Consider the following 14,866-nt stretch of genomic DNA (forward strand, 5'->3'; position numbering starts at 1 on the left):
ACAAGTTATGAAAATCGGTATGGGTCACCCCAACGGGTCCCAGATATGAAAATTTTACTAATTTGACTTTATATTCTTCCATTAGGGGCCTTTAGCAGCCTCTATACCAAATTTCAGCTCGATCGGATGATTTTGAAAAAATCGTTATGGGTCACCCATTCGGGTACCTCCGATTGAAAAATTTTCCAATTTAACCTCATATTCTTTCCTTAGGAGCCATTAGCAACCTCTATGCCAAATTTCAGCTTTCTAACACAATTTTGAAATTTTGGTGCATAATACCCCACCCACTCATATGACCCCCACCGGTCCAAAACTTTTCTGATCGAACCCATCTTCGAACTCGGTCGTTGCATTGCCCAGATACATGTCTGTACCAAATTTGGTCCAAATCGGTCAACTCGTTCGAAAGTTATCGAAAGACAGACGGACAGACGGACGGACGGACATGACGATTACATAAGCCCTGGTTCGGGCTAAAACGTATTAAGAAATTTAAAGAGACAATACGTAGGCATGGGATCACTGCGGAAAAAAATAAACAATAACATTTTCGCATTTTGGAAAATGATTGAATGCTGTTAGATATTTTTTAGTGTGCAAATTCAGGCTACTACAGCTATATTTTTGCGTGTTAAAAAAAATCTTGCTGAAAAAGAGGCGTGAAATCAATTCTCTTTCTTAGAATGAACCGCGAACCCATGAATGAGGGTCGCGCACTGCGCCACTCAAATCAAAAATTCGCTGTTCAAACTCTGATAATTTTGTTCTGGAGCGTCCTACGTTGATAAAATATATGTGAATTTAGTTCAGCTTCAAGAGATCTATCAAACGGAATAGTTTCCAAAGCCAAACCCCCTCGTGGGGTGCAACTCATCCCCCAGAGGGTGTGGTCATACTAAAATTGTATAATACGTATTCTCAGACCCCAAACCACTAAATATGCCCAAATATTTCAAAAGAAGTAACCAAAGAATTTATGATATTTTCATCATTGGACGGCTACATTATAGCATCATAGAATGACTTGTCCAAGTGCTGAACTGAAACACACTGTGTCTCAACTGTAAGTTGAGTTCAACACTTGGACAAAGAATGACCTTTCTGTCATTTACCCTCTGCTGTTTGAGTAAGGGCTTATGGGCCTTTCATGTATCTCTGTCTGCCATAGAAAAGTCATAGAATGTTACAGGGCTCGAGCGTAGTAAAGTTGCATTTTACTCTCATGTCTCGTTCGGGTTCCAAATAATGTTTTGTACGTGGTAAGTATTTCTTTCATTTCCAAAAATATGTAAATATTTCGGAAATTTTAGATGAAAGAATTTTTATTAAGTTAGCAACAATAAAATGACTAAACTAATTTTACGTATTTCAGTTTATTTGTTATTTTAAATTGAAATTTTAAATATTTCGAACCACAAATTAGTCAGGGTTTGTTGGAAGTCTTTGAATTCTTTGAATAATTAGCACACGTAGTTTATATATGGATTTATTTTAGCCGGCAAGAATTATTTCAAGAATTACAAACCCCACGTTGCGTATAGACACATGCTGATCAAAACAATTTCAAGATACTATTTTTTGACAATACAAATTTTTTAACATAAAACCTACTCCAAGCAACTTTGCGAGGCCTTTTAAGACGGCATTATTACATAAAAGCCAGACTCTAATGAACGATTGGCATATAATTTTTAGCCCGGACTAGGGCTTATGTAATCGACCTGTCCGTCTGTCTGTCTTTCCATAACTCTCGAAGGAGTAGGCTGAATTTTACCAAATTTGATACAGACATGCATCTGGGCATCGACCGAGTTCGAAGATGGGTTAGTGTTTCTCACGGGTCGGGTTCTTGCAAATCCGAAACCCGAACCCGATGCCACTGATCCGAAACTTGAGGGCAACCCGAACCCGAAACCCGTTTGCAACGATCCGAACCCGAACTGGCGGATCAAATCCGAAACCCGAACCCGAAAAACCCGAATATATTTTAACTTTAAGGGGTGACTGGCTTTTTAGCTAAAAATTCTTTGGAAGGTTTCAAACAAACAATACTTCTGTAAATATGACCGAGGAATTATAATTAAGCACATTTCTGCATAAGTACATAACTCTTAATTCCTTGACCATAATAATGCAATCTCAAAAAATCGACCATGAATAATGGCTTTCCGTGACATTCAGAAATTTTTAAATCAGTTGAAAACTGAAAATGATTTTCAGTTTCAAGTTTCCAATATTAAAGTAAGCTCAAGCTAAATATTTTGCAAATTTTTGATAAAAAATATATTTTATTTTAATATTCAAACCATAACACTAATTGAAGACACTTGTGAAAAGAAGTTACGACAATTAAAAATTTGAATTATTTAATGAATTACTGCAGCATAACCGTCGTAGCAAGTTTGGTTAACACTTTATTTTCTTTTTTAATGTTTTCGTGTTCGTTGTGGCAAAAAGTTCTTGTTGGTTCGGGTTTCGGGTTCTTAGTCGGAACCCGAACCCGACCCGAACCCGAAATTTTGGGATCACATTTCTCGGACCCGAACCCGAACCCGAAAGTTTCGGGTTCAAAAATTTCGTATCCGAAGCAGGACCCAAACCCGATCCGAACCCGAAACCCGAAGTAAGAACCCGAACCCGTGAGAAACACTCGATCAAAAAACATTTAGACCAATGAGTGGTACCCTGGACACGACTATCACCTCGAAAGTATCCCTTGTTAGCTAACTTTTAATTTCAAATTCTTTGATGAGAAGCCACTAATTGTAAGTATTACCGTGCCGGATTTCATGTTTTTAACGCAATTTCTAAAAATAGATATGGATAACCGCATCAGATATAAATTTTACCAATTTCATTTCATATTGTTCCATTAAGACCCATTTGCAACCTCTCTCCCAAATTTCACTTCGATATGACGATTTTGAAAAATCAGTATGGGTCACCCCATAGGGTCCATCAAGATTAAAATTTTTCCAACCTAAATTCATTTTTGTCTGTTACAATCCACTAGCAACCTTTGTTCCAAATTTCAACTACCTACTACAAATTTTAGAAATCCGTCGGGTCTCCCAGGTTTAAAATTTCTGAAACTCCACTCCAATTTAAACGCTTTGAGGTCAGTCGCAATCTTCATACTAAAATTACTTAAAATTATTACTATAGATATTTCTCAAGCTACAAATATTTTACTTACACTTAAATAATTTAACCTGCTCTAAAGGTTCTTGGTAGTTAAGGGCAACGCATTTGGATGGAAATGACCCCCACCGGCCAATTACTTGACCGATCATGCCCATCTCCGAACTCATCCTTACTTTTGACCCGAAGATGAAGTGTGCAAAATTTCAAGTCGATAGCTTTTGTTTAAAGAGAGTTATCGTGCGCACAGACGGACGCACAGACGGACGGACAGACAGACATCTTGGTAAATCTATAAGGCCATCTTAAAAGGCCTAAAAATGGAACAGCTGTACGAACATTTATTTCCATATAATTTAAGGCATCATTTAATTCAGGTCAAATAAATGCAACAAATCCACTTGAAAGAAAGTAACGCATACATCAATCAAAATTTAATTTTGTCATGTCATCCGCCTTGCACGGGTTAAATGATTAACATTTTAGAGTGCATTTTGTGTTTCAAACTTTTGACAACAATGAATAAACTGCTATTTTTTGGTAGAGATGTTGAAATGATATATTGTGTTACATAATAGTTAAAAACTATTTTACATTACAGCATAATCGTTGTGAAATGTTAAATTGGACTTGGCCTCGGTGTATTTAGATATGAGCTCTATAAATGCATATCGCTTTCATGAAAATTGATATGCAAACTATATTAGATATCCATAATGGTTGCACTATGCTGTGAACCTCCCAAATACGAGGTTAATCCTGAGGAGGCTGGACAAGATGACTTCGAAGAAGAATTCATCACGTAAGTTACCTTAGTCTTAGTTTATAATTGGCAGAAGCCACATTATGTTTAGACATGGGACACGATCAGCGGCGTAAGTAATTACTAACAAAATTGCAACTGTCGTTGTTGCAGTTACAATTTTGTTAGCAATTACTAATACTAATTAATCGTTAATTTTTTTTCAGATTTGTTAAAGTGTTTGAGGTAGGTTTTTTTTAATTTTTCTTCTTATTATTTGGCACAATCTTTTTTTTAATTATTTAGCACGACTTGGAAGATTTCCTCTGCATACTTGGTTTGGGATTCTCTTTTCTCCTTTGTTTTGCTGGGGTTGCCCCTTGGTGGTTACCCGCAGGATTCGCCGCCGGCGTCACATTGGCGTTCTCCTCGCGTGTGTTCCGGTTTTTCTATCGCCTTAAGCGTAGATACTGGCCTCGTTCCGCTTTTCACTCACACTTTGTATGAAACTATCCCTAATGAACTATCCCTGGTGAATGAGGACGGTGTTATGAATGTTAAGCAGGAGGTGACGTAAAAATTAAGGATTTTCCAGTAGATTTTTTAATATATGTACAGAAAAGAGTTAAATTTTGTAATAATTTGATTTTACAGGCTTGTGACCGCTTGCTTTCATTCCGAGTCGATGCAAAATTACGAACCAAGAAAGTGAACGATTTTCTTAATCGTCTTCACGTAGCTGTGCAGAAACCAAGAGATGATAAGCAACGTTTACCATTCATCCCGGGTAGGTTTTTAAATTAATACGCCATTAAAAATAGAATTGTAATTAATGTTTTCAACCAATTTGAAATTGCAGAGGCCGTTATTCTGAAGAAGCAGGCAATGCTTACTGGAGGTGTGCGACCCAAGAAGCGACTCGAGCGTGACATTGAACTAGAAATGGGAGACGATTACATCCTCGATTTAAAGAAACATTACGATCTTCCTGATAAAATTAAGTATGATGCAATCCCGGAAATCTGGGAGGGCAAGAATATTGCAGATTTTATTGATCCAGACATCATGTAGGTGGGTAGTAGCAAGCACCACTAAATTAAGTGCATAAATATGCATTATCTGAGATTTGTTAAACAAAATTTATAAAATTCTGTTAAAATTTCTCTCAGAAATTGGAGCGAGAGGAAGAGCTTCGCGAGGAGGCTGGCTATTATGACGACACGGACGAGGAGGATGAAAATATCAAGCAGTTAGCGTCACAGATAGTGATGGTAATCCGTAACCGATCCTATCCTAGGATCGTAAAAACTCGGATAGGATCGGATTTTCACACGGATCGGATAGAGGATCCGAGGATCAGACAATCCGATCCGATCCTAACCGATGAGATCCTAGGATCACACAGGATCCTCGGATCATCCGATGTAAACTCGTTTCACATTTGGTGAGTTCATCACATGGCGTACATTACCCGAACGAGCCGAATTATGTTATTATTCTGGTGTAAAATAATAGGATAATTCGGCTCATTCGGGTAATGTACGCCATGTGATGAACTCACCAAAAACCGTTCCAATAAATAAAGAAAAGCAGCTGGTAAAGTATTTCCATAGTTAGACACAAGGTGTCTCACACATATCATCCGCGGATATCCTACGATCGATCCGATCCTAGGATCGGATCGCATCGGATTTCGAGTAGAACCGGGAGCCGATCCGATCCTAAAGCGAGCAAATCCGATCCGATCCTAAAGCGAGCAAATCCGATCCGATCCGATCCTGTATTTATCCGATCCTATCCTACGGATCGGTTAATTTAGGATACGGATTACCATCCCTAGTCACAGATTCGTGAAAAGAAGAAAATTATGAAGGTATATAAAATAAATCATAATTTATCAATTTAATATTTATCCGATTTTAGAACTTTTTCATAAAAATGGTCTCTTCTATTTTGTAGATTGAACGACATCTCAAAAAATGCAGTAACAAACCCACTCTTCCACGAAATACAGCAGGTAGGAAGCGAGAAAGAAGCGTGTCCGGGTTGAAGAGGAAGATGAGCGAACTTGGAGTCGAAATCGATACCGACAATCCAATCGTGAGTACAAAACTGGTCATTTTTAAGTCATAATTAAGTATCCTTAATTATAATTATCTATGCACACAGACCAACTTTGCCCGCTCCGTAAGCCGCTCACGGTCCAAAGGTCCCGCTGAAAAGCGTATGCGACTCGAATCCACGGCCCGTTCTCGATCAAGATCTATGTCTAAAGCGCCTCGAAATGAGATGGGTATTAAGGACGCTACGGTAAGTCACCAATATTTTTATAACCATAAAAAGTTACAGCATTATTACCACTCGTCTTATCATCTAAAACCTTTAAATTTAAATTTTCCCTTAGATGAAAACCAAGTTGGGCAAGATGCACGCCAAAGCACAAAAGAAGGGAATCGCCAAACACTCCCGAAAAGGAGAAGGAGATCGTCGCATTTTCGACCTCAAACCGAAACATCTCTTCGTCGGCAAGCGTGGCGTTGAAAAGACGGATCGACGTTAATAATAGTAATCTTTTCAATACAGTTGGTGTATTTTTGCATATATTTATATTAAGATTTTGTATGAACTACTAAGAAGAAAATATTCATGGATAAATACAATAAATAAAATACGAGTAAATACTATAAAATTCAATCTTGTAAAATAACATTTGCTTGAACTAGAGTAGTCTCATCCTCCAGGCGTATTTCAAGATCAGCATAAAAATTGACAGGTTGTGGGAGGCAGATGTACTTTTCCGGTGTGTGCTTTCCTCTCTCGTAACGTTTCCAATTCGGGGTGACATCGTTTGGCGTGAAGTCGTAAATTTCTGACCAATGTGTCGCTTTAGACCGGTCGAGTTTCGCTGATTTAAATTGGTCTGAAATTTGCATACGCACATAATTTAGGAATTTCGCGAAAGAGAGAAAGTTGTGAACATTTTGAGGCATTTGGCTAAGATGCTTGTAATTTATAAGTGAATTAAACCACAAAATTCGTAAATTTTCAAAATTACGCATATCGTTATTTTGTAAAACTTTGAAAAATATTTTACGCAAACATCCGACTAAATTGCTTCATATTTAATTACCCACGAGTCCATTATACGATAGGAAATATGGTCCTACTACAATTTCCGTGGACGCCTCAATTATGGGATCGGACTCTGTTGCGACGAATAAATGAATATTTTGACAATCTCGCAACCTCAATTGGGACGAGGTACAGACGAGTGTAGAGTTTTTTGTGTCTCGTAAAAATAGGCTGAAACCAAAAATTTTAATAATTTTGATTTCCAAAATTTTGAATATGTACGTATCTAAATGCATATACCTTCCTTGGACTGGTCCACACACAATGAGGCAATCCGTACAATCATCAATCGTAACTTGGCTGGAGTAATCGAACATGAAGATTTTGGAATTAGTACAATTTTTTATGATGAATTGCTGCCCGTTAATTTCACCCGGGCGTTTCACCCTTTGTTCGCCGTCACGAAGGTCGGAAATGGTGTAATTTGCAGGGTCCTGTTTTGGACGGGTGTCCCTGTGCAAAAATTCGTGCAAATTTTAAATGCAACTAAAATCTCGAGTTGTATAACTTGTAATTTTTACAAATATACATTTCAGAAATATGTATGTAAAGGGTTAAAATTCCCTAAAATGCGTTAAACAATTGTAAATAAATCAATATACCAAGAGTATTGTTTCTGTTGTTTCGGCTGAGTTGTTATTTCGAGAGGAGACGAAGAACTAAAATTATTAGCACTGCAACTTTGTCCAGTTTGGGTCAAAATTCCTGAAAATGATTCCTGCCTCTTGAAACGGTGTGACCCTTGACAAAATGCACAGCAGCAGGACGACGTACACCTCGAAATTAGGGAACCCATCGCAAATTAAAGAACTATAACATCCTGACTAAAAAAGAGATAATTTTGCTGTTTATTTATCACAAGGGTGATAAATTAAGAAATATCTGGTTGAATTTTTGTGAATGGGAGGATACAACGACCCGATGCCCGGGTAGCAGTATTTAGAAGTGCCATGGTACTGGGAAGGCACAACAAAACCATACCCGGAAAAGGGTGAAAGTACGCTATATTACGTATGCATAATGATTCGAGTGTTAAGTAATTCATACGAGAGCTGATTTGTTTATTCCAAAATTTGGGAAATGACGACATTGCATTAAACGGAAGTGCATGTACGAAATCCAATGTTTCTGAAGATGAAAATGGTGCCCTGGTGCTTAACGATGTCGCGTCGCATGGAAAAACCGATTGCATTCTGTAAAGATTACTTATTTATGAGATTCTAATAAAACTACCAGATTATTCAGATTATTCATGTAATTGATTTCTGTAATATTTACATATCTAGGATTAATTTGTAAACGCTTATATGAAATAATTAAAATTAATCTAGAAATGAATAATTAAAATCAAGTAATTGAGACTTAATCTACCGGTGCAACTTTATTAAATTAACTCTTAAAAATCAGGTCGTAATTACATAAGTGGCTAGTTTTTGCAAAACTTACTTAACTGCTATAAAACAGATCGTATAGAATTAAAAGTTTCTAGGAAAGATTTTTTTTCAGACTTTATATTTTTTTACGTGGATTACCCTGGATTACTTACACGTCGTACTTTAAAGTTTTTAGAAACAAGCCTAATAAAAAATTGTTAATACTAGATACTTTGTAAACTACGGTGAAAGTGTTGGAACTCCAGAATTTTGAGGGCATGTTTGGTTACAAATTTTTTTGGAAATTTTATTGAATTTTGACGATTCTTGAATATTAGTTTTACAATTTTACACACGATGAGTTGCATTGTTTTCATAATTTGAAGTTTTTGAAGGAATAGTAAAATGGAAATAAGGTAAATTTTTTTAAAAACTTGAGAATTGTCGGGATATAAAAAATCTTCTCATCTTTTTTTTTAATTGATTAGGTTTTTACTAAAAGGTGTCGGTCAAGCGTCGTACTTGTACCGACGCTCATAGATAAATCAGAAACGGTCCAGTGATCAATTTCCATGCAATTCATTTCCTATTTGTTATGGAAGCATAGCATTAGCAAATAATCTAAATGAATAAAATAGTGCAGAATTTTGCATGAAAAAATGCGTGAGACCGGTTTTCCCATCATGATATCGTCTTGTTCATCTATGTCTTCATCATCACCGTTTGCGTATGTATGATTATATATGATGCGAATTTAACGATACCAATTCTCGCAGTTCAGTCAAATGCAGTCTGCATGCAAATCATTCATTCCTCGTCCAATTTCACTTCAACCAACATCAACACGACCGGCTGATCGGTGAAAAATCTACAATTTAATAATTTTGCAAAATATCCTCATTGGTCGTGTCCAATCGCTTTTGGATTGTGGGGAGGACGTTTTATCGCCGCGGTGGCCTGTGCAAAACTCGGTCAATTAAGAAGATTGACCCATTATTTCGCATAAATAAAAGGACAATGATGTCAGGTATTTCAGGGTCAAAAGATCCAATTATTGACCTTCCTCAAGGAATCGTGGAAGGGGTTTTACTACAGTCGAGAGAGTGCCGAGATTATTTTGGATTTTATGGAATCCCTTTCGCCAAACGGTGTCCGGAACGATTTCAGGTATTTTTTTGCAAATTAATTTTCTCAGGGTGGTAAATTGTACCAAGTTCTTTTTTACTTTTTTGTTACAGCCTCCGGAACGATGGGAGAAATGGAGTGGACTTTTAGACGGGAAAAAACCACGGGAACGTTGCGCCCAAGCGAGTCTCATCACACGACGTGTTTTGGGGAGTGAAGATTGTCTTTTTCTGAACGTTTTTACGCCACAAGTAGTTTGAGGATGATAAGCTTTTTAATTGTTCATTATTTTAAATCATAAAATTAGTCGATTCTTCTGTTTTCCAGCTCCCCTCCGGAAAAAATAAAAGATCTCCAAATAGTATCTCATCGACGAATGGTTTGCCAGTTATGGTTTTCATTTTCGGTGGAGGATATTATGTCGGTAAGATAATAATTAGAGGGGTATTTATTTTCACTTTATTATGACGCAATTAAAATTCATGGAAATCAATGTCAACGTCAGGAGGTGGTGATTTGTATGGGGGGAAATATCTCATAGATCAAGACGTTATCTTGGTCACTTTTAATTATGTGAGTGATTAATTATGTAACAAGTTATCAAACTGATGGCATTAGTTAATGTCAGATGATTTATTTTATTTTTATGCAGAGACTTGGTGCTTTTGGTAAGTAAAATTATGTAATTTGTGACCAAATTTGTGTAGAAGGGATGAGACAAAAAATTGTACTTTTTGCGGTGCAGGCTTCCTCAACAGTGGGGACGGCCAGGTAGGAGGCAACATGGGGATGAAGGACCAAGTCATGTGTCTCAGATGGGTGCAGGTAATCTTTTGATGCAAATTTTCTGGCAGAAATCATCGAAATTTAGGTAGTAAATCACAATAAAAATAAAACTCATGTACATTTTATAGGAAAACATTTCCTATTTCGGCGGTGATAAGGACAACGTTACTCTTTTTGGCGAGTCGGCGGGCGCCGCGTGTGTTCATTTTCATTTAATGTCGCCCATGAGCAAGGGTACGATAAGCAAATTATGTGCATGAGTATCCCAATAATTATAATTAACGCATGCACATTATCATCAATTTGCAGGGCTTTTTCACCGAGGGATCATGCAGAGTGGGTAAGTCGTCTCGCTTATCATTACACATGACCACTTTTGTTTGACATTTTGTTCTTCCAGGAATGCTCTCAGTCCTTGGGCTTTCACGAAACGACCCGAACAAAAAGTACGCGATCTCGTGAAACAATTGGGGATTGAGTGTGACCTCACCGATATGACTGAAATGGTCAAAGTGCTCAAAGAAGTCAATCCCTACGCCATTGCGGCGCAACGAATGGATTTTACGGTACTATGATTGATCAAATTTTGCTGGACGAAATTTGAGTTTTATTTCAAATTTATCTCCAGGAATGGAAGGAGCAACCTCTTATCGCATTTACGCCAAGTGCCGAGTCCGGTCCACCATCGGACCACACTTTCTTGGCTGATTGTCCTCTCGACGTTGTAAAATCTAACCGGTTTGCCACCCAAGTTCCACTCATGATGGGGGTAAACGCTCAGGAAGGTGCTTATCGAGCAATACGTGAGTAAATATGATAAGTATGCAGCTTCATTGATTAATTAAATAATAATTAAGCAAATTACGTGACATACAGCCCTCCTCCAAAATCCGAGCCGTCTCCAAGCCGCAAATTCCGCCTGGTTTGACGAAGCTCCGAAACATCTCATTTATGATAAATCCTCACTCCCGACCGGAAATGAGTTCGCCTCGGCCGTGCGAAAATTTTACTTTGGCGACAAACTCATCAGTCCCGAATCGAGGGGGAGATTAATCGACATGTTTTCGGATAGATTTTTCATCCATTCGACCAAAACGACGGCTCTGTATCACGCCTCCTTTCAGACGGAGGAGAATCCAATATTTCTCTATTTTTTTGACTACCACGGAGAATTCAGTTATTTAAACTCGTTCGGAATTTTGGAAACTTATGGTATGCAGATAAAATTATGAAGGATTTAAATATTAAGGATTTATGTATATCTTGTAATCAGGTGCCACACATGCGGACGAATTACAGTACATCATGAACCAAAAGATATTCTACTCGAATATCGTAAAGGGTACGGAAGATGACTACATGATTGGCAAAATGTCCGAGATGTGGGCAAATTTCGGGAAAATTGGGTGCGATAAATATTTAAATTTTCGGTCCGTGTGCAAATTAACGACAAATAAACTTTTACTTATCTCTCTAGTAATCCAAAGCACAGCTCGTCAAATACTTGGGAGCCTCTGGGTCGCCACATCGTCCCCACTTCCCCTGAGGAAAGAAGATCTTTAAAATATTATCATATTTCTAAAACAGGGTCAAAAATGATAGACGAGCCATTCAAGTCGAGAATGGCATTTTGGGAGAGTTTACAGTGCGACGATTTTTAATATTTGTAGGACTTATGATCTGATTAAATTTTGCAAGTTAGGTATCTTTTTACAATTAAAATTGCAACATTTTGAAATATTTCAGATGAATTGTATTCATTTTGTATGGAAGAGAAATTACGCAACTACTTATTTCACCCAATTTCATGAAAAAATGTCCATTAAAAACGATCGTAAATACGTACAACTTAATACTTGATCGTAAAATTATGTATGTTTATTTTTAAAAAAAGAACCAAAATCTTGGCATAAAATTAGAATTTCATCATATTTTACGTCGTTGCATCGGTCGTTTCGTACGTGCACTCCGGTCCATACGGCCAAGAACAACATGACATGTATCCATTCTGCTGACATTCCATCGCTGTCGCGAGGACGCAGTCGTTACTCAGGCAGCAGGCATACTTGGAGGGGACCGCGTCCCCATAGGGAATCCCATCGCGGTCAATGCAGGACGCGTGGGAACCAAAGTCAACACTGTTGGGGTAATTTCCGACATTACGTACACACTCGATGGAGAAAGGTCTCCCCTTAATTTGGTAGTTGATCTGGTCACGGGCACAATCTGATAAGTAAAAGGCCAACAAGTAATTAATAATTTTTGAGAAAATTATCTCTTTTTTCTTTTTATTTTTATCCTTACTGCAATCAACTTGATCTGTTATGGACGAAAAGTCTCCGATTTTGGACCCATTCTTGAAAACGCAATCGTACCTATGGGACAAATATACATGTTTTTATATAATCTGTAAATATTCAAATTAGGTGTTTTGATAACGTAAAACAAAAAAAAAACTTTTTTCCAAAACATTTCGATTTTTTCCCAGCAAATAAAAATATGCGCTTATCAACTCCAAAAAAATTGATTTCCCCCTCGCCCCCCCCCCTAAAAATTAGTAGAGTTAAATATCCAATTAAAACCTGAGCACTAACCTCGACTCAGATTCCTGCACGAGACCAAAACTCCCGTCATAATCACAGTTAAAATGTGGCAGTGAAATCGTCACATTCTCCAACCCGTGTATTTTCCAATAATTTATAAATTTCTCATTTGCGGCGAAATTACTCTCACATTTGCGCAAGTAGTGACCATTTTGCAGAAAATTGGTCACATTTGGGGTCAAACAGGGCAAACTTTTCCACCGGGTTTCCGGAACTACGGCCCCATGAAGAAGTTTCCCGGTTCTTTCATGAACGCAGTAGCAAAGCGCGGAGTCAGTATCGCACTGAAGCGGTTCAAAGTTACCGTCCGGTGTGCAATGCAGCGTGGCAACGTTTCCCGAGGTACGCAAATTGTTCGCGAGTCGACTGCAGGCTGAGAAATTGTTGAATTTGAAAATCAAAAATTATTAAAATTTCGAAATAATCTTGTTCGCTCACCACACGTCTGATTTTTGGAATCGGCTCTAAATTCCTGACCAAAGATGCGTCTTCCGCAGGGGTCCACGCAGAAGCAGATGCCCGTCACGTGGTCACCTTTGCACTGCTTGGGAGCGTATGACCCGTCCTCCTCACAGATGGGATCCCAGTGGAATAAACCGAGCCGTTTGAGACTCTTTTTGTACATGCATTCCTCCGTGCAGGAGTTTCGGGGGGACGTGGGGAGGCTGCATGACCCGTTGAAAGCGTTACACACAAGGCCAGGGAAACACTGATTGATTAGAATGGGACAGTTTGGACCCGCACATAATGGTTCGGGCGACTTCACGATGTCATTTTTCGAGTTGGTACAGTTTCTTTGTGTTGCATTGGCTGAAATAGTTGGATGAATTTTTAGAAAGATTGCAAGTTTGTATGATGTGCAAACTCGTATTAAATTTGATAATAAATATAATAAATATGAATATGGTACATAATACAGCGTGTAAAATATCAGTGTTGAAATTTGCAACAATAATTGCAACAATCCAACAACAATTTGATCCGACCAAATCCACAAACGCTGGATAAGACTAGTTTAGAATTGTCATACTGTGTAAAATGCAAGCTCTTGGTATTTCACACAATTTTATGAATCACGTAAAATAATATAGCCCTGAAATATCATCATTTATATCAAAATCTCGAAAACAAGTCACATGTATAAATTTGGGCACGAAAAGTACATCATCTAATTAGCGAATTGATATGCGAATTTTCGTATTTTTTAATTTATGGTGCTAACCATTCGCAAAATTTTTAATTTTTAAATTCACTGACAAACAAGTTTTTTATCAACTCAAATGTAAATGTGAATGTCCAAAATTTATTAGTTGTGGCGTTGTTCAAATGCAAAATTTTAATTAATCATAATTCATTGCTCCATATTTGAAAACACTTTTTTTTACTCGAACGAAATACAATTTTCTTTATATACAATTTTTGTAAATATTTATTTTTCACACGTACATGACGCTTTGGTAAATCCGATATACTTCGCACATCCGGGACAACACCCGCACAGCGTGAGTCCCTTCACGAAGATCGTGTCCAACGGGCAGTCCGCCTCCGTCATGTTGCGTTTACACTCAAAACGGTCACAAACGTTAGGAATAGAGCTGAGCGCTTTGGGACAAAGTGCTGAACAGTTAACTATTGAACTGGGAATGATAACCACGAACAAGATAAGCCCGGCTAAAACGAGTAAATTATTGGAATAGTATTTCACGTAGAGAAGTTTGTCCCTCATCTTTGCAAAATTCTGTAAAATTATGCCGCAATAAAATCAGAAATGCTGGAATTGTACGTGCAAAAAATTCCAATCTACCATTTGTCGGAAATTAACTAGTTTATATTTTCTGAAATTGATAAGTAAATAATCCTGCAGAGGATTACGTTATCGAAGTTTAGATAACTGACTCTGATTCATGCTACTACTAATCTTATTAATCCCGACCCGATTCCTGTAATTTCGTTTAAATTAA

The 14,866-nt window shown here is 37.6% G+C and overlaps 3 protein-coding genes and 1 pseudogene across 3 annotated transcripts; 2 read left to right on the plus strand and 2 right to left on the minus strand.

Moving 5' to 3' along the window:
- The first annotated feature begins 2,025 nt into the window (after nt 1-2,025).
- LOC110849274 lies at nt 2,026-6,570 on the plus strand (annotated as a pseudogene).
- On the minus strand, nt 6,455-7,940 carry LOC110848993 (protein XRP2). The gene is made up of 4 exons (XM_022096368.2): nt 7,621-7,940; nt 7,259-7,471; nt 7,017-7,189; nt 6,455-6,806 (listed from the first exon to the last, which is right to left on the minus strand). The coding sequence occupies exons 1-4, from the start codon at nt 7,812-7,814 to the stop codon at nt 6,577-6,579; spliced, it is 810 nt and encodes a 269-aa protein (XP_021952060.1). The 5' UTR covers nt 7,815-7,940; the 3' UTR covers nt 6,455-6,576.
- A 1,250-nt stretch (nt 7,941-9,190) lies between these two features.
- LOC110848394 (esterase E4) lies at nt 9,191-12,152 on the plus strand. The gene is made up of 13 exons (XM_022095601.2): nt 9,191-9,558; nt 9,630-9,767; nt 9,844-9,940; nt 10,022-10,089; nt 10,169-10,184; nt 10,262-10,341; nt 10,431-10,536; nt 10,612-10,642; nt 10,703-10,868; nt 10,931-11,105; nt 11,179-11,514; nt 11,576-11,708; nt 11,780-12,152. The coding sequence occupies exons 1-13, from the start codon at nt 9,409-9,411 to the stop codon at nt 11,961-11,963; spliced, it is 1,680 nt and encodes a 559-aa protein (XP_021951293.1). The 5' UTR covers nt 9,191-9,408; the 3' UTR covers nt 11,964-12,152.
- A 5-nt stretch (nt 12,153-12,157) lies between these two features.
- LOC118435348 lies at nt 12,158-14,709 on the minus strand. Its single transcript, XM_035851320.1, has 5 exons — nt 14,352-14,709; nt 13,344-13,715; nt 12,897-13,278; nt 12,607-12,677; nt 12,158-12,528 (listed from the first exon to the last, which is right to left on the minus strand). The coding sequence occupies exons 1-5, from the start codon at nt 14,629-14,631 to the stop codon at nt 12,236-12,238; spliced, it is 1,398 nt and encodes a 465-aa protein (XP_035707213.1). The 5' UTR covers nt 14,632-14,709; the 3' UTR covers nt 12,158-12,235.
- Nucleotides 14,710-14,866: the final 157 nt, after the last annotated feature.

Source organism: Folsomia candida, unplaced genomic scaffold, assembly GCF_002217175.1.
Source record: "Folsomia candida strain VU population unplaced genomic scaffold, ASM221717v1 Fcan01_Sc004, whole genome shotgun sequence".
Lineage (NCBI taxonomy): Eukaryota > Metazoa > Arthropoda > Collembola > Entomobryomorpha > Isotomidae > Folsomia > Folsomia candida.